We start from the raw sequence: 22,509 nt of genomic DNA on the forward strand, positions 1-22,509 counted from the left end.
ATGATAATCTGTTTTAAGCAGGAATAAATAACAAGTTAATGTTTCAGTTCATTGTAGGGTGTCTCCCTCTCTCTTGTGCTCACGTTTATTAGAATTACTACCAACATCGGACATTCTTGTCCCCCCCCCAAAAAAAGGTGGAGCTCCCAGGCGAGAAGAAGACCTCGGAGAAGGTGCATGGATGTAGCAAAGGAGGACATGCAGAGGGGATGCTTGGGATAACATGCCCTCTATGACAGGGTGAGGTGGAGGGAGATGATCTGCTGTGGTGACCATGAAAGGAAGCAGCCAAAAGAAGACGAAAAAGAAATAGAAACTATAAATTAAATGGATATTGTGAAGCTGGGTGTAAATTTAAATGCACAAGTTCGTGCTGCATGCAGGTCTGCGTTTTGGAGTCTCCTTTCATTACTCCGGCCAAGCAGGAGTGGCTACAGAACACCTCAGTGTTGTTTGACAGCCATCAAAGAAAACGAAGAAAATTCTGGAGTCTACATGAACTTTTTTTTTTTTTTTTAAATGGGGCACGTCAGAAGAAAAAAAAGGGAGAACCACTGCTCGAGCAGCAAACCCTGAGCGGTACACTGTGGGAATCCCTGCAATTCCCCCGCTGGCCTGCTGGGGCCGCTGTTGACTGTGAAGTGCAGCACGGACGCCATCTTGAGGAGACCCCGATCTCAGCGCTGGGCTGGTGACAACACGCTCATCATGACGGGATTACTCACTTCCAAGTAAAACGGCATCAGTGTTGGGTTGCAGGCGTTGAGCGGAGAGAAGAGGATCTGCCTCGGCGACGGTTCTCCGCTGCAGGCTGTTTTTAGAGCGAGGCCGCGCTGTAACCCGATGGCCGGCTAGCTGCTGTGTGGATACGCCGCGGCCTGCTCGGGAGGAGGAAGGGTGGTGACGGCGCAAAATGCTTCACCGCTGACTCCCAAACAGACAGTCATCCTGCCCAGAGACTCGCTGCGAGTTGGTCAACGAGCACGATGCACTTATAGATTTCTTCGAAAAGGAAAAACGCTCTGTACTTTCAGATTTAGTTTTTATTTATCGCTGTGTGAACGACCCGGACCGCCGTCTTGCGTACCCTGAATCCCCAGCCGGAGACATGTCATCCAACTGCACCAGCGCAGCGCCCATCAGCGCCAGCAAAACCAAGACGAAAAAGAAGCATTTTATAGGACAGAAAGTGAAATTATTCCGCGCCAGTGAGCCCATACTCAGCGTTTTAATGTGGGGTGTCAACCATACGGTAAATACCTGTGCAGTCTGCCCGTGTGCTGTTTGTTTACGCCGCTGTTTTGATTTAGCTAGCATGCTAGCTTGTTAGCCAGCTACCTTCATCTGTCAAGCCAGTTTTGATGCCCTGTAATTGATCTTTTTCATGCGTGGACTCAGCCAAGTATATGACACTGTACTTGGGCTGTAATCCAGCCGTTTTCGTGCAGTTAATAGCGGACTGCTGCCGCCGCTGCCTCCGCGGGTGGCTGTGGCTGAAGCGCGAGTCTTGCGGGGATTTTATTTGGTTAACTTTTGAGAAAATGTGCATATTTGTGATACGTTTTGCGTTCGTATGTGTGTGTAAGAGAGAGAGGGATCATTCAGTGAGCTGCCATCGTAAAATGTGTTCGGTATCTTGTTGCTGTATCGTGAGCTGTTGCTGTAAGTGCGTGCAGGCGTGGGGTGGGAGGGGTGTGACAGGCAGCCGGAGCAGCAGGTTACACAGATTTTCAGCTGCACACAGCTGCTCACAGCAGCCTGCCTATTGTTCAAATAAACCTGCTCTTGAGACTTGCGTTTGCAGCTACCGCACTCCGCGCCTGCGTCCAGTTCGCTGCAGTTTACTCCATCACATCATTTCACTATAAATAGAGCAGAAAATCTATCGCATTCGCTTTTGGACGAGGCTGCCTATGCCTATGAAAAGCTCAGTGAAGGGGCAGATTGGACACCAGTGATGGATGGATGGAGTGGGCTATGCACCAGCAGTTTAGTTCTGCCTGCTGTGAAGGGGCGGTTGCACTCTTGCTTGATTGATGCGCGGAAAAACAACCCCCTGAGGTGTGACACAGAAGTTTTTTGAAAAATATTGTGCCGACTTGGGGAACTCCTGGTGCTGAAATGTTGCTTGTTTGACACACAAAGCTGTCATTTCTTCCCGGGGTCCTGTTAATTTGTGCTCCAGTCATACTTGATTGAATTCTTCATTATTAGACTAACAAAACACAAAGTCTAACAGGTAGTAACAGAAGGGTTAGGATCCCTGGGACATGTTGGCGATCCGGACAGGGAGACTGAATATCCCACTTCATGCTATTTACATGAAGTGCCTGTGCCTGCCTGGAATAGCAAATAAATGCACACTGCTATGGAATTAAGTGAGCTGCTAATGATATGGCTATCACTGCAGCATCTCCATTATTCAGCTGGTGAACTTTGTGTGTGTGTGTGTGTGTGTGTGTGTGTGTGTGTGTGTGGGAGCAGCACACAAGTCCTGACGATTTGAGGTGTGGGCGGGAAGCTGATTCAAGACATCAAACAGACTTCTCATCAAAGCCTTCGTCTTCCACTCAGAAGTCGTATGCATTTTTAATGCAGCCTGAGCTGTGATGCTGCAGGATTTACTGTTGCTCTGTGTATGAGGTGATGTGAGACATCACCTGTGTGATGTTATTAATCCCCCAACAAAACTCCTTCACTGACATGGACGCACGACACTGATTTTTAAAAGACAGCGTGAGCTGATCTTGATTTTCTTGCATCACATCGGCGCACACGTAAGGCCTCCGGTATGAGGAAGCTGTCAAACTGGATTCTCTGCATGTTGAAAATCTGGTTTGGAAACTTTGATCGTCATGGGCAAACACCTCTGTCAAATTGAAAATATTGGACTTATCTTTGGTGGCTTGAGGTAAGACTGTAGAGTGCTTTTTTTAAAATTAGAAATCAGCAAGTAAAAGCTAATCTCTGCGTGTGATCAGATAGCAGAAAGTGGTATGACCTACAGCTGATACCAATATTTTATACTAACATTATATTCTCTCAAATATAGATTCAGTTTATGGTGGGGAGGCATACATGTACAGCTCTTTGAGCAATTTTGTAAGTTTTTCCTCTGCAAATACATTACTGATCGGTATGAGTGCTAGCTTCTTCAGTGAGTCTCTCCCCTGCGGATGAAGTCCAGCTCCCCCATCTTGGACTGCAGTGGTCTGAGTTGTGCTCTGCAGCCTTGGTGAGATTGTTGTAGCGGTGCATGGTTGTGTTTACTGTGCCCTCCAGAGCAGGAGGAGCACTATTGATGTGAGCTGGAGTCTAAGAAGTTTGAGCTGAAATATGTCCAACCATTTGGCAAAACATCCACTGGAGGGGAGGGGATCATGTGGGCGGGAAGGGCTGGGGTGAGCTGAACTTAATTTTTTTCTTTTTTTTTATGACTCAAACTTTATTAGATTTTAATATTAAAACAACAACAACAAAAAACACCCAGAAGATAACAGAGTGGACATTCCCAGTCACAACAACAAAACAAATTGAGAATCGATGCATGTTTCCATCCAAAAAAAAAAAAGATCCAAAATAACATAAATACACAATGATGCCAATATTTCACATAGACCCAATTACAGCTATCCTATTTAGTCCGACCTTAACTACTTTAGCCGAATACGTCACTGACCTGTGTATGAAAAGTAGTTAGCCCATTTGTCGTTATAGTCGTCCAGTCTATTTAATAATAATGGATTGGATTTATACAGCGCTTTTCAAGGCACCCAAAGCGCTTTACAATGCATTCACACACTGGTGGAAGCAAGCTACGGTTGTAGCCACAGCTGCCCTGGGCGAGGCTGCTATATTGCGCCATCGGCCCCTCTGGCCAACACCAGTAGGGTAAAGTGTCTTGCCCAAGGACACAACGACCAGGACAGAGAGCCCGGGGATCGAACCGGTGACCTTCCGGTTACAGATACGCTTCCCAACCCCCTTAGCCACGGTCGCCCACAATCTATATGATAATCTTTCATAAGCTGCCACTTGTCCCAAAGAGGTATACCACTGAGGAGTCGATGAGGCCTTCCACTCTTTCACCAACGGCTTCCTCTCCAGCATAATAGCTGTTTGTACCCAATGAGCAAGAGGAGTGGGTAAGTGACTCAAAGCTGAAGGGTCTCCTAATACGTAAAGACTGTTCATAAATGGGACCCCTTGACCTACAACCTTCTCTACTACGGTGTGAATATGAATCCAATAATCTTGGACTTTGACGCACCCCCAAAGCAAATGTAAAAGTGTGCCGCTTCCCTGCTGGTAGGGCTGCCACAAACGATTATTTTGATAGTCGACTAGTCACAGATTATTTTTGCGATTAGTCGACTAATCAGATCATGCATCCATTGGACGTAAAACATACAGCTTATTGCACCAGCAGCATCTGCTCTTATATAACTATCATTAGCTTACAGCTTTAAGTGTTTAAGGCAGTGGTGTCAAACTCAAATACACAGTGGGCCAAAATTCAAAACTGGAACAAAGTCACGGGCTAACATTAATATTTATTGAAATATATTTATTCCTCCAGATATAAGAATGAATCTTTTCCTATGGACTCAAACACGTTTTGCTGAAAAACTGAATATGGAACAAGCAAAGCTTAATACTAAACAATATATATATTAGCTTTATAATACCAGTAGGCCAGCTCTAGTAATTTGGTGTGGCTTCGCGGGCCACACCAAAGGTATGTGCTAACTAAAAATAAAGACAAGATGAGAGTTTATTAAATTTTAATGACATTTTCAGATTGTTTCGATGGAGTTTAATCTGCTTGACGTTTATTCAGCTGTGTAAAAACTCTTAACTTTAATCTCAGCCAAACCGATTTAATCAGGAACCAATAAAATACTTAAAAAAAGGCAAACAACAACACTTTTAAGTTATCTAAGTGACTCATATATCATGTTTAACCTGAGTAGCGAAAGACGGCGGTGGGTTTGAAAACGATTTGCCGGGAGTCCGGTGTTCTCACGGCTCTAGTGAGCCTTGCCCCCGGCTAGCTATCGAGCTAGCGGTGGGTAACAGACGTCTCTGAAAACGTCGGAGCGCTTTTGAAAATATGCGGTGTCTTGATAAACTGAGCAGGTATTTGAGGTTTACACAGCTACATTCTCGCCTGAAAATACGTTAATCGTTTATTTTGTGACCCAGAAAGAATAATAAGAGTAACATTAAAACTAACTAGCTGCCGCCATTGTTGACAACTGAGCTGGGCCACGCTATGAATTCTGGGACAAAGCTTCTTCTTCTTCGGGGTTTAACGGCAGCTGGCATCCTTGTACATGCAGTGCTGCCATCTTCTGTTTCAGTCCGTTATTACACTCTTAAATCCTACTACTTATTCCTGCGTCTTTTGGGATCTTACAAAGCTTCAAACGATGCCTCGACTATTAAATTAGTCTTCAACGATTTTAATAGTCGACGTAATCGTTACTAGTCGACTAATCGTGGCAGCCCTACCTGCTGGCACTTCCAGCATGCATCGTCAGCAACCGTGAGGGTGTCCAGTAAACTCTATTTAAAATCTTAAATTGGACCAATCTTGAACGCAATTCACGTGACATTTTTTCAGATTCCTGAGAATGCCATTCCTCCACTGTAAAGCTGAGATTTAAGTCCATTTCCCACGTTCTTTTGAGGGACAGTGTGTTAGGATCAGAAGCTAATAAAAGCATTTTGTAATAAGCTGATGCCTCTTGTCCATGCCCAAAGGTTTTTTTGATTTCCTCCAGAAAGTCGCAGCTTAAAGGGAACTTTAAACCAAATGTGAGCTGAACTTTCAAAATAAGAGCAAGAGGATCGTCTTCCACTAAACTGAACACAGGCGACGTTGGCACTTCATGGGTTCAAACAAAAAAAAGTTACAAAGTAACCAAACATATTCATTTTTCTGCATGACGAAAAACTAAAATTAGACGACCTTTAAAACGTTGATCGCAGCGTTTGAACTTTAAGGAAGCACAAAATTGGTAACAAATTCCAGCGTCTAACATCCCATAATCAGTCAGCAGAGCCAGTATCAGCTGATTATTTGTGCATACCCGACTGTGTTGTTTACTTCCAGTATGAGAAGAACTTATTTCCTCTAAATGGCAGCACCGTGACTGTGTGCTGTCCCTTTTCATCACTCTATAAAGTGATTTATGCGATTTGCAAGGTTTTTTCCGGAGCTCATCACTGCGCTTTTGCTCTGGATGAGTTTCAGTAAATGAGCCGAGTGTCTGGAGGCGCAGCAGCAGCAAGAAAACCTGCCTGCGTGTTCTTTGGTCCCCGAGTTAATCACTGTCAGAGATTTGAAACGGCTTTGAAATACTGAGCTGTGTTACAGGTAGTCGTGGCTTTGTTCTATAAATTAACCTGCACTACTCACTGAGTACTTTGTGTAGGAGTCTGTTTTTTTTTGTTTTTTTTTATTGGTTTTGTGCTCAGATCAAAATTGCAAAAGCCAATATTGCTCCCTTGGTTTGTGTTATTCCTCAGTAATTGTGCAGTCTGTTTGTTCAGCTGTTTGCACTCTTCTTCAGGCTCTTTCCTCATTTCTCTCTCTCTCTCTCGTTCTCACTTCCCTCTTTCAGATTAACGAGTTAAGTAATGTGCCTGTACCAGTGATGCTGATGCCAGATGACTTTAAAGCCTACAGCAAGATCAAAGTGGACAACCACCTATTTAACAAGTAGGTACATCACAGCTTAGGCACAGTCCGTAATCCACAAGTAAACAAAAGTGTCAAGGCTCCAGCAGGGTTCAGAACACCTTCTGATTCTGATAGACTGACTCCTCATAAAAGGACTCTGCAAGTCTGCTCGCTGGTCAGAGATTACAGGTTGTAGCTTTAACTTTCTGCATTCATGAAATCCTTTCAGAGGTACAAAGCAGCCCTCCGAACGCCCTGGTATCTGAATCCACGGTGAGGATGTTATTGCAGGACGAGGTTGCATTTAGACACATTATTGTTGAAGCTCATCTGAACGCTTTAAATCATCCTCACTGCAAAGTACCAACCTGGGAACACTGAAACTCTGCACTGTTTTCTTAACCCCTGCACGGCTGAGGTAGAGAAATGTGTCCCACGGTCCTGCATGCAGGAGTGGACAAAACAATGTGGAATTAAAAAAACATCACTGAAATATAGCCAATGCTGCCCCAAAGATGAGTCACTTTGTTGCTCACATTTAGCAGTGTTTTGCACCCCCACTAATGAATTCTGTGTAGGTTTTTGTTTGTTTGTTTTTGAGCGTTTGACTCATTATTAAGGTGCAGATGGTTTTGTCTCTTTGCTCAGGTATGCTCGTCCTTTAAGGGCTGCCTGAGCGCTTTTACAGCTGTTATAAAATGTATTTTGTACAGTCGATCTAAAACAGCAGCAACTTTTAATGCCTAAAATCCTTGTAGTATCACATATTACATTATATGCAAGTTATACTACAGGACTGGTTGATTTTAGGGAATAAACATTGGCCAGTATCCTTCACAGTGTTGACACACCTCACCTGGACTGGATCCATTGTTGTAGATCGATCAGCTGAAGGTGGAGCCTTTAGCCCCTTTTCCATTAGTGCCTACTCGGGTCGGCTCGCCTCAGTTTTCAGGGTTTTCTTTAAGTGATCGTACTTGGTACCAGATACTTTTTTTAGCACCTACTCTGCTGGGGTTCCACGCAATCCGAGGTGATCCAAAAGTGTGACATTGACAGACTGCATACCACCGATTGGTTAGTCAGTGTCATGCCTCGATGAGTCATGAATGTCGTTTGTGAAAATCAAACCCAACAACGAGGGAAATCGCAAAAAAAACAAAAACAAAGCCCGAGTCTGACGTAAAGCCGACCGAGCAGCAGGTGTATCGTTGCCTCGATGTTCAGCCTTCGTGTCGTATGCTAATTGTGGGACTCTTGGCTGCGTTGCTATAACGACCCCATGCACATTCGGTGGTACTAGATTGTAATGGAAAACGAGTCGATCCGAGTCGTGCCGTGTTGAGTCGATCCGAGTAGGTACTAATGGAAAAAGGGCTTTTATCGCGAAAGCCACAGATTGTATAAAAGATGGACTTGGACGCCGTGATCTCACTCATTGGATAGTCTGTACCTCACAGCAAGCCTTAATTTTATCCTGATAGTTAATTAAGACATGCTTCAGAAAGCACCAGCAGCACACGCACACAGAAAAGGTCCAGTTTGACTCGGAGTAGCAGAGTTTTGCTCCAGCAGACAGAGACCGGCTCTAACTGCTTCTATGAATCACAGTGGTGACACCCCTAAACCACAGCATCCAGGTGGATACGTTACAAAACCTCACAATATTCAGAGTTGTTAGAAAACTATCCATAGAAGCTGAAACTGGTTTTCATACCAACATGCTTAAATTTGCTGTAAACTTTTAAATTTGGAGTCAAAGTTCAACCTGTGTGGAAATTTGGCAGCGGCACATGTAAGTGTTTCCCAGCAGGAAACTGTTCTTGTGTGGCGCAAACAGTAGAAAAGAATAGATGTAAGAGTGCAGCGGTGCATTGTATGTGGAAGGCTCTTAGAGGAACTGTAACTTTTGGCACTTCCACATTGGCTCCATTTCTTTGCTCTGGGTTGAGCCTTCAGTGAAACTAAAATGAATCAGTGTGCTGTTTTGTTTCTTTTTTCAACATCAGCGAAAAAGTTCAGAAGATCTGAACTAGTTAAGTTTCATTTCAGTTTCCAAAGTGCTTTATTTACTCAGGAGAGCTCGTTTCTCACTTATAAGCTGTAAACTGTGATGGTCCATATCCCAGTGCATCAGGCTCTGCAGTGGTTTCAGTGTGAGGACAAGCAGTGCAACATAAAGAAATATTTGATTTGTGGCTGCATTAGTAGCCGCATCACATTATACATGAGCTTTTTAAAATCTATTTTTTTGTTTGTTTTTCATAAGTGATCAGGGCAATAATGCTGTTGAGATCTTTACATTTAAATCAGTTTGAGTGAGTTCTCTGTTTTCTGCCCTTTGCTGTACTGCAAATGACAACTTCACACCATCTCTTTGTTCAGTCTGATTCCAGAGAAGCAGAAATAAATCCAACAGCGAGCAAAAAAAGTTGAAGTCAGTGATTTTTAATTCCTCGTTTTAGATTGTGTTGACTCTGTTCGTCTCTCCTGCCAGAGAAAACCTGCCTAGTCGCTTTAAGTTTAAAGAGTATTGCCCCATGGTGTTCAGAAACCTGAGGGAGAGGTTCTGCATTGATGACCAGGACTACCAGGTGAGACCTCAGACACTGACGCACAAGCAGAAATGTTCATTCGCTCTCACAGGAGCTTAATCCACCTTGTTGCGTTTGGTTTGGCAGAACTCTCTGACCAGGAGCGCCCCGCTCAACAGCGACACCCAGGGCCGCTTCGGCAACCGCATCCTGTCCAGCTACGACCACCGCTTCGTCATCAAAACCGTGTCCAGTGAGGACATCGCTGAGATGCACAACATCCTAAAGAAATATCACCAGGTAGAGGCACCGCTGCGAGGAACTGCAGAGCCAGACTTTTATTGTGATTCATTATCCTAGTATTGAAATGTGCTCACGTGTCGGGTGTGAGGAGAAAAATTCAGGAGCATCAGTTTGTTAAATAATTTCTAATCTAGATTTGAATCTAAAGATAAAGAGAACCTGTTATTAATTTATTTTCTGTCCATGTATTGTTACGGAAATGGTCGAGGTTTTAAATAACGAGGTCGCGTTTGTACAAGTAATCCCTGTGATTATTTAGGTGGCTCTCGCTAAGCCACAGATAATGCGCACAGTAAAATACAGTCATATACGCACGGACAGAAGATTAAAAACCAATAAGTCAAACATGTTGTAAAACAATTGGCTTGTCAGTTTAAAGCCATGCAGGGCTGAAGCCTGTTGTCAAGCAAAATCTGGTGTGAGTCAGTGGTGAAGAATAAAAGAAGAATAACACAACAAATTAGGTGAAACGCCCAGCTTCACTTTTTACCCCTCGGCCGTAAAAGGCTGATAGATTATTGCTGTCGCCCTGCAGGGCGGGCGGAGTGGACACAGGTGTGTGAACGGAAGAACTCGAGAATGAAGCGACGTAGGAGTTTCAAATTGATAGCACAGGTGTTTATACACTCCGGCACCAGTATTTATTTTTTATGATGTCATAGAGAATATAAAAGTTTAGGGACATATCAGCCCCAGCAGATCAGGAGGAAATTAAGCCTGAAGTAGGAGGAGCTAAAACGGATTGCTTGGATCTGCAGCATGGCCATAAGATAAAGAAGGATTATTCTGAGCTGTGAATTGTGCAAAGCTAGCTTAGCAGAGTCCAGGAATAAACGCGTGGCGCTGGAAATGAGCAGAATAATTCCCGTCCCAACAGGAGTGTTGGAGGAGAGCGTGGTCTCTGCCTTTTAAAGTTAAACACAGAAACGAAGCTGCGCTCACTTTTAATCAGCTTGTATTCTGCGTGTATTTGATTCCTCACCCCCACACTTCCTGTTTCTCTCTGTGCTCGCCTCCCCTGGCCGTCTCCAGTTTATAGTGGAGTGTCATGGCAACACGCTGCTCCCTCAGTTCCTGGGCATGTACAGGCTAACGGTGGACGGGGTGGAGACGTACATGGTGGTGACCCGGAATGTATTCAGCCATCGGCTCACCGTACACCGCAAATACGACCTGAAGGTAGGTACGCTGGCTACGCCGCACATGCACACGAGTCTCATCATCCTTTTAGAGAGCTTTACGCCACATTTACGGTCTCGCATACGTTCTTCAAACTCAGTTTCATAATTTGGCTTTCATTTTTTTTAAACTTGAGGGTTATTTAACAATATGTGTTAATTTAAGCACTTGTGGTAAATGGACCCGTTCTTGTAAAGTGCGTTTCTACTCTGAGCACTCAAAGTGCTTTTTACAACAGGCCTCATTCACCCATTCATACAAGCTTTTTTCTATGCTCAAGTATTTTCTGACATTTCCATCCATCAGAGAGCAGCTGAGTGTTAGTATGTTGCCCAAGGATATTTGGCATACAGACGGGAGCATCGGAGATCAAAACGCCAGGCTTCTAATTAGTAGATGACCTGCTCTACCTCCTGAACTTTTTTTTTCCCTTTGGCAGTAAAATATTTTTAGACAATAAATCAATTTCATATAGCCAGGAGTCTCCTGGGAACGAAAGCACTGTTTGGGGATCCATGCTCGTGATTATACTGGTATAAAATGCCTTTCCCTCCCCACACACAGCAGACTCTTTGACCAACACATGCAGGGTTAAAGAGATAAACGAGTGTCTCTGCAAATACACAGGCCCATGAGACCCATCTCATTTCAAATCAGACCAACAGCGAGGAACATCTCCCCCCGAATCATGACAAATTCTCAACTCACTATAAAAGCAGCATAAAAATATAAAACTATTGTGTCCAAAGTGTTGTTGAGATGCTGAGATGAAGCTACAGTGAGGGAGATTAAATGTAATGTTTAACTGATAATGCTGTTTTGATTAGCAATCCTGCTGTCATCAGTTCCGCCGATCGTTGTTCATTAGCGCAGCCCTAAACGATGAAGGCCATGACAAAGAGCTGAAACACTTCAACGCAGTTCGGTTGTCTTTATAACTTCTGCTGTTGCCATCTTGGTGTTTTGAAACCGGATGTGAGAGCGAAAGGTCCATCTGAGAAACTGCACAATCATCGATTAATGGCTTGTGACTAACAGCGAAGCCATTAAGAATACCCCAGATAATCTTTTTTGGCTCTTAAAATGACAATAGCTTAGTAAAATGGAATTAATGATCTGCTGAATAAGACTTAATCCCATAAACTCAGGAAGGATTTTTATTGAAGTCACAGAGAAAGGAGGCTGTGGGACTTTTTACCATCCACTTCCACACAAGCTGGAGTCTATTTGGAACCAAGTATCGCCCCCTGGTGGCCAGTAAAAATGGCACGGTGTCTTCATCTTCTACTCACTTGTCTTTTATACTGTCTGTGGGTACAATACAATATATAAAAAACAATAAAGGATTAATCACAATCTGTGCGAAGGTGAAGAAATGATTGATAATTTTTCTTTTAAGGAAGTATTTTTTAATTGAAGGCCATAATTTATAAACTTTAGAAATAAATGTAATCTTAAAACATCCAGTTTCTGTTGCTTTTGGCTTTTCTGTAACTATTAACCAGACAGATTCCTCGATATTTGCATCCCTGATTGCTACCCAAGGATTGAACTAGGTCTGTATGAAGATGACTGTGGATGTAGCTCACTTCTTTAATCGGTGCTTATCGGCACACACCTCCTTTCATGCCGGTATCCTCAGGAGAAAGCATCTTTGTGTTTCTAATACTGACAGCTGTGTGCAAATATGCTAATGCTTCCTCTGATGTGTCTCGCTCATTCTATTTTTATTCTTATTTTGCATCTTTTCTAGGGTTCGACAGTCTCAAGGGAAGCCAGCGACAAGGAGAAGGTGGGCTTTATTTCTGTGCATTGATGTCTGCTGACACGATGGGATAAAAATAGATGGCCTTAGCTCACCCCACAAGCAAACCTGTCATACTGCTGCTAAAATTAAGTGCTTGTATGTAAGCAGATGCTGTCAGCATGATTTGACTTAAATTTGTGTATTTTCTCTGTCACATGGTTGTAATCATGACTGCATGAATATGAATGTTAACATCAGTGCACGCTGAAAGTCAGCAGCCGATGATGTAGGTGGGCCCCGGCACCTCTGAGTTTTTCATTAGCATTTAAAAACAGGTTTGGTTTGAATATAAAACACGGCTCCTGCTGCAGCTTCATAACACCACCCCCTCTTCTCTTCAGGCGAAAGAGCTCCCCACTTTCAAAGACAACGACTTCTTGAATGAAGGCCACAAGCTGCAGATAGGAGACGACAACAAAAAGTACTTTTTGGAAAAGCTAAAACGGGATGTAGAGGTAAAACACACATTCAGGCTTTCATTGTTCCTGCTCTGGAATGAAACCGCTTCACCCAGCATAAATGCTGAGATTGTTTTTGTTAACAGGCTCCCTGCGCTAAAACGTTATGCATGAGTAAGCCTAAATATAATTTATTTTATGGATTCGTTTATGTAAAGTCTGAACTCCAGTCTCATTTTAGCTTGTAATCTTAAAACAACCCAAGCGCTCCAATTCAGGCTCTACAGTTAGCATGTTAAATGCACAAGTTCATGACAGTATCATCAGGAAGAGACAGAACAAGTGTGGCTTGTTTCGAAGCCACACTTGCCAAGAGGAAGGTTCTGATGCTCTGCACCGTGTTTGGAGAAATGCACCTGTCAGCGTGGTGGTGCAGGGGTGATCATGCAGTCATTGAGTGGGCCGTGAACTCTGTATACCAAAGTATTCTAGAGTCATAGTGACAGGACAGTGATGCTAAGCAGAGCAGCAAATCTACATCAGAATGATGACGGGCCACTAGAACTTTTTTTATCGAGCAGACCTCAGTTTGGTTGAAATGCTGCACTGGGGCCTGAAGAGAGCTGTAGCTAAAGAAACGATGTCAGAGACGGATGCAGCCGTACAGAAAACTCTTACTTCAGCTTATTGTTGCTAAAAGTGGTTCATGAGGTGTACTTAATTTTCCACATGACTGCATAAAGCCTGACGAAGACTTTTATTTTCCCCCTTGGCTACAACATGTATTTCTAAAGATAAAAAACTAAAAGTTCAAATCAGCCTCCTGCTGGTATAATCAGTAAATGTTTCTGAAACCTTACTGTCTGTAAACACGGCATGCCTCACTTATTTAACCATCACACCGGTGAGATGAATATTTTAACAGCTGTTACTTGAAATTTAATTTGTAAAATGATTCCAAACGTTAGTCTGAAAGACCGGAACGGCGACTGCTCTGTGCAGAGATGCAGAGGTTTTGAACCAAGTGTTTCCTGTGTGTTTTAGTTCCTGGCCACTCTGAAGATCATGGACTACAGTCTCCTGGTGGGCATCCATGATGTGGAGCGGGCGGAGCAAGAGGAGATGGACGTGGAGGGCACGGGGGAGGACGAGGAGTACGAGAACGACGGGATGGGAGGAGGCGTGTTAACGGGCTCTTTCGGCACGCCTCCCGACAGTCCCGGAAACCCTCTGAACTGCGGCGGGTTTTTCGGCCCCGGGGAGTTCGACCCCTCTGTGGATGTTTACGCGATCAAGAGCCATGACAGTGAGCGCCGCCTTTAACATGAGTGTTATTGAAATTCGCAGCCAGCAGATTAACGCCGTCTTTATCGGCTGTTTTGTTTGTTTTAATAAAATCTCCTCGTGGCGTTCTCCACAGGTGCTGTGAAGAAGGAGGTATACTTCATGGCTATCATCGACATTCTCACACACTATGACGCTAAGAAAAAAGCTGCACATGCTGCCAAAACTGTGAAACATGGGGTGAGTGTTAAGATTAGCGCTCTGCTCGCCACCGACTGTTTGTTTTGCTGCTCAGCTGTGTGCCGCTGTAAACACGACGAGACAAAAGCTGCCCAGGCGTGGCCCCGTGGACTGAAAGCCTTTCTTTCTAACCACCACCTCCTTCCTGATGACGTTAATCACATGGCGCGATTGATCGCCGCAGCCTGTAGTCTAATGTCTCTGTCATTTAAAGACTGCTTTTATAATTATTATCGCTTTGTCTGACACAGTCACCGTGGTAACAGCTTTTGTGTGTGGTTTTCCCTGAAAGGTTTGTTGTTGTTTTTTTCCTCTTGAAATGTGTGGTGCTGTGTACTTCATCACATGTGTCACTTCATCTAAATCGTGTTTATGTTTATTTTTTTGTTCCCAGGCGGGGGCCGAGATCTCGACAGTGAACCCGGAGCAGTACTCCAAACGATTCTACGAGTTCATGTCCAACATCTTATCGTAAACATCATCTTCCAGTCCAGCCAGCTGGTCTCTCCCTGTCAGATCTGTCAGATGCCACGCCCACGCGCACACACACGTTTCTCTCCTCCCTCACCTCAGTGTAGGTCAGTCTCCCATCGTTAAAACTAAACCACCTCTCCTCAGCATCAAGCCTGTTACACTATCCCGACTCCACCTGTGAACCCCTCTCACTGAATTTGGTTCCTGGTATTCTCCCTGTGGTGTTTTTCTTAAAAAACAAACAAACAAATAAACAAACAACAAAAAAAGAACCTGCTCTCCTTCAGCCACCTTGTTGCTCCTCACGCCAGCACGGAAACTGTCTCACTAATGCCTTGAATGAGTGTGTCAGCTTCAGCAGTTACCAGTTCGTTAGTAGAGTCTCTTTAGTTTCTGTTCATGTTGTTGTTGTTCCTATAATTTCTATTAGACATACACGCACACATGCAGCACACACGCAGATGAAGAAAGGTCTGATTGCATGGCAAACTCTTCGACAGTCGCCATCAGGCTTCTCTCTCGGTAACAATTTTTCTTTTGTTTTTTTTACAAGTTCTTCTGATGGATTTGGAACGACAGGGTGATGAACACATGAATATATAATGGTGTATTAAGTAAAAGAATGCAATATCAAAAAAATGCATGGCTGACTTGTACATGAGACTCCACCAGTTGAAACATCGAACCACTGAACTTGGCATCTGAGTGTTACGACTAAAACTTTTTAAAAAAAGGAAAAAAAAATCCGTGTTTGAATGTTCTGTTGCCATATTGTTTCTGAATATTTTTCCAATTTAACCGTGAACTTGGTGGAGGTCGGTCAAAGAGGACAAAAAAACAACAAAAACATTCACTTTAAAAAGGGGAATTCTGCAGCAAATACTTGTTTTATTACCATAAGGATCATTTTTATATCTTGTTTACATTAATGTAGCAACTTTGTGTTTGTATACAGTATTGTTTTGTTACCAGCAGACATTAGGAAAAAAGGTTACTTGAAAATGATTCATTGCATATTAAAGGGAGTTTTATCTTGTTTTTGTGGTTTGGCTGTGCTTCTTTCTGCTTCTTGGGTCTCATATTTGTAACACTTGGCTTTGGTGGGTAATGGATTACATGTAATCTGATTACTATACCAATAAGAACTATTAGTGCAGACTGCATTTACACTAGTGAATCTATTATGCTTTTTTTCTTATTGCTATACTGTTACAAACTCTTTACATTAAGAAGCTGTTTTGTGAGCGTGTCCAGAGGCCAGATGGGCACCATTAATCCAACATGCTGTTGGATGGCAGGTGAAAACTTCCTGCCTGATTTTGACTCTGGAACCAGGAAAAATTCCAGTTTGCTTTAAACCCAGGCTGTCATCCCAACGGTCTGGGGGTCATTTGGATGATTTTGGAAAATGTGAAAATTAGGAGGGCAAAGTATTTTTGTTTTGTCAACTCTACAGCCTTACATGCCCTGTGGCTCAGCTGAAGAAAAACTGTTAAATGACAGAAGTGTTCATGTTTGAGTATTTACTACATGCATATAAAAATACAGTAGGTTCACAGTAAGAACGGGATATTTTTGTGAATTGGCATGAAACGTTTTTGATTACTGGGCAGTCTCTGCATTTTTTGTATGCATTTCCTGTGATTTACTACAGCAGTATTTCTTTTATAATGTGGAAAAAAATTGTTGAAACTGCACTTTTTGTAACTTGGGGATTAAATGTGTACTACTTTAACAAATAAAAGTTTTTTTCCTTTTTTATAGGTAATGGCTTTACTGGTCCAGCCCTCTTGAGCTCATATTGACATTATGTGAGTTTAATATTCTGTAAATGGCATTTTAAGGGGCTTGTTTTCTTTCTGTGCTTTTTCAACATCTTTCCCACTGGTGCCTTAAACTACATCATCATATTCTGTGGGAGACTTGTGTGCTCTTGGTGAGCTTTCCTGGAAGGTGTGCCTGATTGGACTTGAACCCTCAACTGCTCTCCCACTACTCCACACAGGTGTGTTATCAAGGGTGAAGGTCTGAAGGAACAAGTGGCACAAATGTCAAAGGTGAAGTCTAAACTTTGTGGTTCACCCTCAATCCTTAAAAATGTAATTTGTTAGAGCATTTTAACAACTCATCAAGGATTTTGATGAGCTCATTCAATCAGTTTGCGATTTCACTTTGAGGCATTGATTTCGACAGTGAACTCGATTTCTAAGATTAGAAGCAACTTTAAACAAGATCCTCCAACAATGACATCGGTCGTGTTTATTGTTTAAACCTAAGTTCATTTATTGAACAGTGCGAATGAGGAAAGAGACACAATACAAGGATTTCTTATTATTTTTGTACAAAATATCTGAGTTAATGACGTATGAAGAGAAGAAGGAGCTCTAGTCCATCCTGGCCTTCAGGGTTCGTGTGGTGATCTTGTCTTTCTCACTGCCAGACAAAAGAAAACAGCTGTCAATCACTGCAGACTCCACCCAGCAGCTCTGCGCTGTGCTCAGCCCCAAAATACATACTTTGTTATGTTCGTCATGTGGACTGACTTGTATGCACATAACTGCTGATTGGGTAACACTTCTACAGATTCATCTAACCTTTTCCTACTTCTGGACCTCATTGACCAACAACCCTCTGTCAGCCATCTTGTCTTGAGCTGAACTAAACAGACTGAGCTGTCAGGGAGGGGTGAAAACACTGCTGTAAACCAACGGTGTGATTTATAGCAAAAAATAAATTGATCTTTGTAGCAAAAATTAGTGCAAACATGTCATTTTTTCATAATTGCTGGAAGTCTAAATCATATTGAGATTTAAACTTCTGGTCATTTAGACAATTACCAAAACACAAAGGAGAGGGAAAAAAGTTAAAGCCACGCAGGAAAGGTGAAGAAATAAATGAGGAGTATTAAGAGGGGAGACTGAGGTCTGTCTCTTGGTTGCTTAGTTACAGACAAAGAACAAGCAGCATAGAAATGATGGATCTTGTGGATGTGTACCACCACTATAAGATTAATTCTTCTCGGACCCCTCATTCAGGGAAAGCCCCACCTGTTACACCAGCCATGGCTGAAAGACAGTGTGGATGCAAACCTGCACGCCATACTTACATGACATGTACGACGACTCCCATGCCAGAAACTGCATCTCGATCAACTGCATTCAGCATTGCCTGGGAGATGGTCTCAAACAGATCATCCGGCTCCTGCACGACCAGAACAAAATTCAAATCAACACTCATTAGAGTTTCAACACCTCAGAAGAATTACTGCGTCTTTAATCACCATGTTGCGTTTAAATTCCTTGGATGTTGAACAGTGTAAGTTAAAACTACAGATATTTAAATTTAAAAAGAAAGAAAAGGTAAGCTCACTAACAATCCTGCAGACTTATCTGAACACAAATAAACTAAACCCAAGTACAGGTGGTTTCAGGTTTAATACTGACCATATCCGGCTCCCACAAAGATTCACACATGCCGTACATCTGCTCCGAGCAGGTGCCGCTCACAACAAAGTCCTCTGTCACCATGGGGCAGCCAATCAAATCCAAGGAGCAGATGAAGGGTTCAAAGGTTTTAGGATCTAATCCGGCGATCACAGGCTCGATGTAGTAAGGCCCAAACCTAATGAGAGAATCAGACATGAAGAAGTGTCCAGCATTCCCACATTCGCATTAAAGTACTGACTGGACCGAGCTCAGACTCCAGGAGTACGTCGTCCAATAGATTGTTGTGCAAGTATAAACACAGAACATCAATGAGGTGACCTTTTGAGTTCATTGTTCAAACAAACTGGCAGAAACAAAAGACAAATTAGTATTCATGCTTTCGGCAGTTCAGTGTACTCACCTCCTTTCATACAGCAGGTTGGACACCATGCTCATGAAGGTTTTGGGTTTGATCTGGCGACCCTCCTTCAGCTCATACAGGTTGAGTCTGAATTTCAGCCTCTGGGCTCTGCAAAAAGGGATGGATGACAAGAAATCATTCGACCACTGATCTGTCCTGATTCAGCATCAGAAATTAGTTCAGTAAAGTCTGTTACTACCATCTTCTGCTATCAAACACGAAGACTGTGGTAATTAAATTTGGGTGGTTTCACACTCAATGTTTAGTCTGGTTAAACTGGACCCTGGTTAATTTTTCTCCCATTGACATGACTTTGTAGTTATTCCCAGGTACAGGCTGAGACAGCAGGAACAAACCCTTTAGGAAGAGCTGCTGCCAAACTGTTAAGATGTGATCATAAAATACATCAGCAGCAGGCTGAGAGATGATCCAGCTGTGCCAAATATCACATATATTTAACATCATTCAAAAAAAAAAAATTGGTCTCTGAAGTGAGGGTGTCTCATTTAGTTAAGACTCCTTGTGTGCAGGTGGATGAGAATAAAACATGAGGAAAGGACACAGAAAAATCACTTTTTACCCTTGTATTTAATTTCTTTCAACATATTTTGCTTCACTTCAAACTTTAAGAAACTGAGCTGAAAGTTCGCAAACCAATGAGCTGATTCCGAGCAGAGCAAATAAAATACAGGCATAAAAAAGACATTTTGAGAGGACGAGATTCCCACTCACACTGTCTGAACATCTGTCGCCAAACCAGCCAGCCCGATGTACAGCCTGTCTCCCATGGGGAAGATCTTCTGGAAGTCTGTCGTGACCATCTGGGCCTGAATGCCAAACCTCCGGTCTGCTGCGATCGCCACGCAGTTCTTCCCCCGCATGGCCATGACAGCCCCGCCATTATATGACATAATAGACTGGGAGAGGAGAAGAGGATGGAGGACAAAAATGGATCAATCACCTGATCAACCAAATCTATAAAAGGGTCACATCACCTCAAATGACTGGGGTCATCAGATTTGCCTGAAGATTTTTTGGTCCAAAGTTTGGATGAACATGAATATCTGAAAAACTACTAAAGATAAAAGTCTCATACTTTCACTGTCTCCTCTTACCATAAAACTGAATCAGGGGAATGTACATGCTTAAAAACTGGGTATCAAAAATGACAAACATGTATACAGCATGTATAACAAATCAATTTCTGTGTTTTAGTTAGAATACCACCAAAAAAAAAGTCCTGGATTTTGTTCCATTAGGATTAGACCATCTACTGACATCTACTGATATTGTTTTTGTGGTATAACTTGTCATATTCGTATTTTCTCCCTTTCTGTGTCTAAAAAGTATCTAAATGTATTCTGTTTTTTCTGTAGAAATAATAGTCTTGACTTGGCTACAGTGGAAAAATAGCGTTTATTTAATACATTATAAAATCAAAAGCAAAACGTATACTGACTAAGCAGAAATTTTTAACACCAAAAAGTGTAACTCTCACAAGAGCTACCATCTTACCACATAAACAGTAAGAAAGTGTGTGAAATATTGCATGTATACATTTGTCAATTCATGAGGTTTTCTAGTGGAGAACAGCGCTCCTGAGATGCAGGTTGCTGATGCTTGCTTCTGACAGTAGCTTTAGAAAATCCAGTTTTAACTGTTTTCATCGCTTTAAAGTTTAATCTGTCAGTGTCTGTTTAATCTTACAGTGTCTAGTGAGCTTTGGCTGAGACTAAACACGCTCACTAGCGTTGAAAAACGAAATACACTAAAACCAAAGCCAAAAAAGTGAGTTAAAAAAAAACAATCCTGCACAAAAATCAACGCTAGCTCAATAGTAGCAGAAGCTAAGCTTTTAGCTTTCAGGTTTTCTCTAGTTTTATTCTCCAGAATCGAGAGCTAAATTATTCATTAGGACATTATCAGTAATTAAATAATGATTTACTGTAAAACTAACTTCGCATTTTCCTCAGAATTAATTCAGATGTTACCGGTAGGTAACTTTAGTGACCATGCTAAAGATGTCTGATGCTACCGTTGTTAGCTCAAGTCTCTGTTAGCCTACAAACTCAGTTTAATATAATTTTTATCCAACCAGCCGCGCGGATGTTAACTTATTTTTAATGTTCTTACCATTGTGAAGGCGCTGGTTTAGATTCCTAACTGCTAAAACGGACAAACTCTGCTGCTTCCCAGCTTTGTGAATGATTGCCGTTAGCTTCCGACAGTGACTACACGATTTAGAAACACGAGATCACACTAACGATCTACATACGTAACGGAAGCCTTCAGATATGATTGGCTGACATCCTCAGCGATGTGCAACTGTGATTGGGTGAGAAATGCAGCGTGACCAAAGCGTGCATAGTTTGGTAGAGGCGCGTTAAAGCGAAATTGAAACACAGCGGAGCGGTAAGGTAGTTTAAAACTGTGTTGTCACTCCCCTGTAAACACAACAGGTTAAAATAAGGCTTAGGCAGTTAGACATACAGTTTAACCCAGAGCTAAAAATGTCGTGAACTAAAGATTACACTTTATTTGATCATGAACGAGAAAAAAATAAATAATCCACTGTAATTACACGTGTACAATCACTTCATGTGACACAGCCACCATATAATAGAGAGAGGTCAGCGAATCTTTTTTTATTATTATTTTGCCATACAATAACACTTTTGCTGCTCATCATACGCCACATAACCTGCAGAACAATTTATTCCAGCTGAGGATAGTTGCCATAAGGTGAAAGCAAACACATGGCCTTACTGGAGATTTATGCTTCAGTCTATGCTGCAAACTACAGCATAACCTGACTTTCCAGGAAATCTAACTACACCTTTGGCGGTCGCAGCCCACAATGAATAAGAATGGCACCAATAATGATTTCATATAAGGACTCACAAATGTCAGCAAATTCCTGGAGGGAAATTCTGAAATACCAGAATGGAGAGGAGGTAAAAAGAAGTGGAAAAACTTGAGGGACAAATATGTTTGCTCCTGAGAAAACGCTGATCACACAGGGATCCAAGATGGGAAAAAGTCCCAGGATTTTATTTGTATCTGCCGTGGCTGGCACTGTATATAAGACACAAGGATATGACCACACAGTAATTAAAACATAATGCAGCAGCAAAAGCATGAATGCTGGCAACATCAATGGCCTCTACAAAGATTCCTCACAGAAGTCAAAAGTTGGGTTTTTGATTTGGCTCCTGGGACTTGAATTAGTGGAGGGGAGAACAGGTAAAGCTGTATGTGTTAAACTCTTAGGAGCTTGGAAAGAAAAGCATCTGGACTTCTTTTATTGAAGATGTTTCACCTCTCATCCAAGAAGCTTCTCCAGTTCTAAGAGCGATTGGTAAAGAGCCTCAGATTTTAAGCCCTATGCGAGTGTCCCCAAGAGGGTCATGGACTTCCTATTGATCCTCTACCTAATCATACAAGCCAAGACCCACTGGTGTGGGTCAAAATCAGCCAAGTTTTCAGGTGAACCCATTGTGAAACCTAGCCCGCCCTATCATGTGATTTCCTGAGGTCAAATGGCCCAGGATGTTTGTGGGCATTACGGCTTCCAGGAAGGGATCTCAAAACTGGATTATAGGTGGCAGGCAGTTGGTGCCGTAAGCCACTGCCTCTGTTCAAAGATGGCCATTCACAGTGGACATAGATGGCTTCTTTCACTCCTCTTTCAAACCATCTGTCCTTTCCTCCAAAATGTGAACATTGGCTTCCTCGAAAGAGTGACCTTTGTCCTTT

At 42.6% G+C, this 22,509-nt stretch overlaps 2 protein-coding genes across 2 annotated transcripts; one reads left to right on the forward strand and one right to left on the reverse strand.

Moving 5' to 3' along the window:
• The first annotated feature begins 631 nt into the window (after positions 1-631).
• LOC309709139 (phosphatidylinositol 5-phosphate 4-kinase type-2 beta-like) lies at positions 632-15,943 on the forward strand. Its single transcript, XM_082537611.1, has 10 exons — positions 632-1,252; positions 6,630-6,727; positions 9,186-9,282; positions 9,370-9,522; positions 10,558-10,704; positions 12,458-12,496; positions 12,853-12,966; positions 13,954-14,215; positions 14,330-14,433; positions 14,828-15,943. The coding sequence occupies exons 1-10, from the start codon at positions 1,109-1,111 to the stop codon at positions 14,906-14,908; spliced, it is 1,239 nt and encodes a 412-aa protein (XP_082393737.1). The 5' UTR covers positions 632-1,108; the 3' UTR covers positions 14,909-15,943.
• Positions 15,944-17,165: 1,222 nt separating this feature from the next.
• Positions 17,166-21,011, reverse strand: psmb3 (proteasome 20S subunit beta 3). Its single transcript, XM_082537616.1, has 6 exons — positions 20,887-21,011; positions 19,486-19,670; positions 18,754-18,861; positions 18,351-18,528; positions 18,014-18,108; positions 17,166-17,340 (listed from the first exon to the last, which is right to left on the reverse strand). The coding sequence occupies exons 1-6, from the start codon at positions 20,887-20,889 to the stop codon at positions 17,292-17,294; spliced, it is 618 nt and encodes a 205-aa protein (XP_082393742.1). The 5' UTR covers positions 20,890-21,011; the 3' UTR covers positions 17,166-17,291.
• Between the last annotated feature and the right edge of the window lie 1,498 nt (positions 21,012-22,509).

Source organism: Aulonocara stuartgranti (genome assembly GCF_965226115.1).
Source record: "Aulonocara stuartgranti genome assembly, chromosome: 6".
NCBI lineage: Eukaryota > Metazoa > Chordata > Actinopteri > Cichliformes > Cichlidae > Aulonocara > Aulonocara stuartgranti.

Coding starts and splice junctions, on each gene's coding strand:
- LOC309709139 (XM_082537611.1), top strand. CDS start 1,109: ATGTCATCCAACTGCACCAGCGCAGCGCCCATCAGCGCCAGCAAAACC. Junction 1,253..6,629: donor TGTGGGGTGTCAACCATACG/GTAAATACCTGT, acceptor TCCCTCTTTCAG/ATTAACGAGTTAAGTAATGT. Junction 9,523..10,557: donor TCCTAAAGAAATATCACCAG/GTAGAGGCACCG, acceptor GGCCGTCTCCAG/TTTATAGTGGAGTGTCATGG.
- psmb3 (XM_082537616.1), bottom strand. Junction 18,862..19,485: donor GCGACAGATGTTCAGACAGT/GTGAGTGGGAAT, acceptor CCCTTTTTGCAG/AGCCCAGAGGCTGAAATTCA. Junction 18,529..18,753: donor AACCTGCTGTATGAAAGGAG/GTGAGTACACTG, acceptor TTCTCTCATTAG/GTTTGGGCCTTACTACATCG.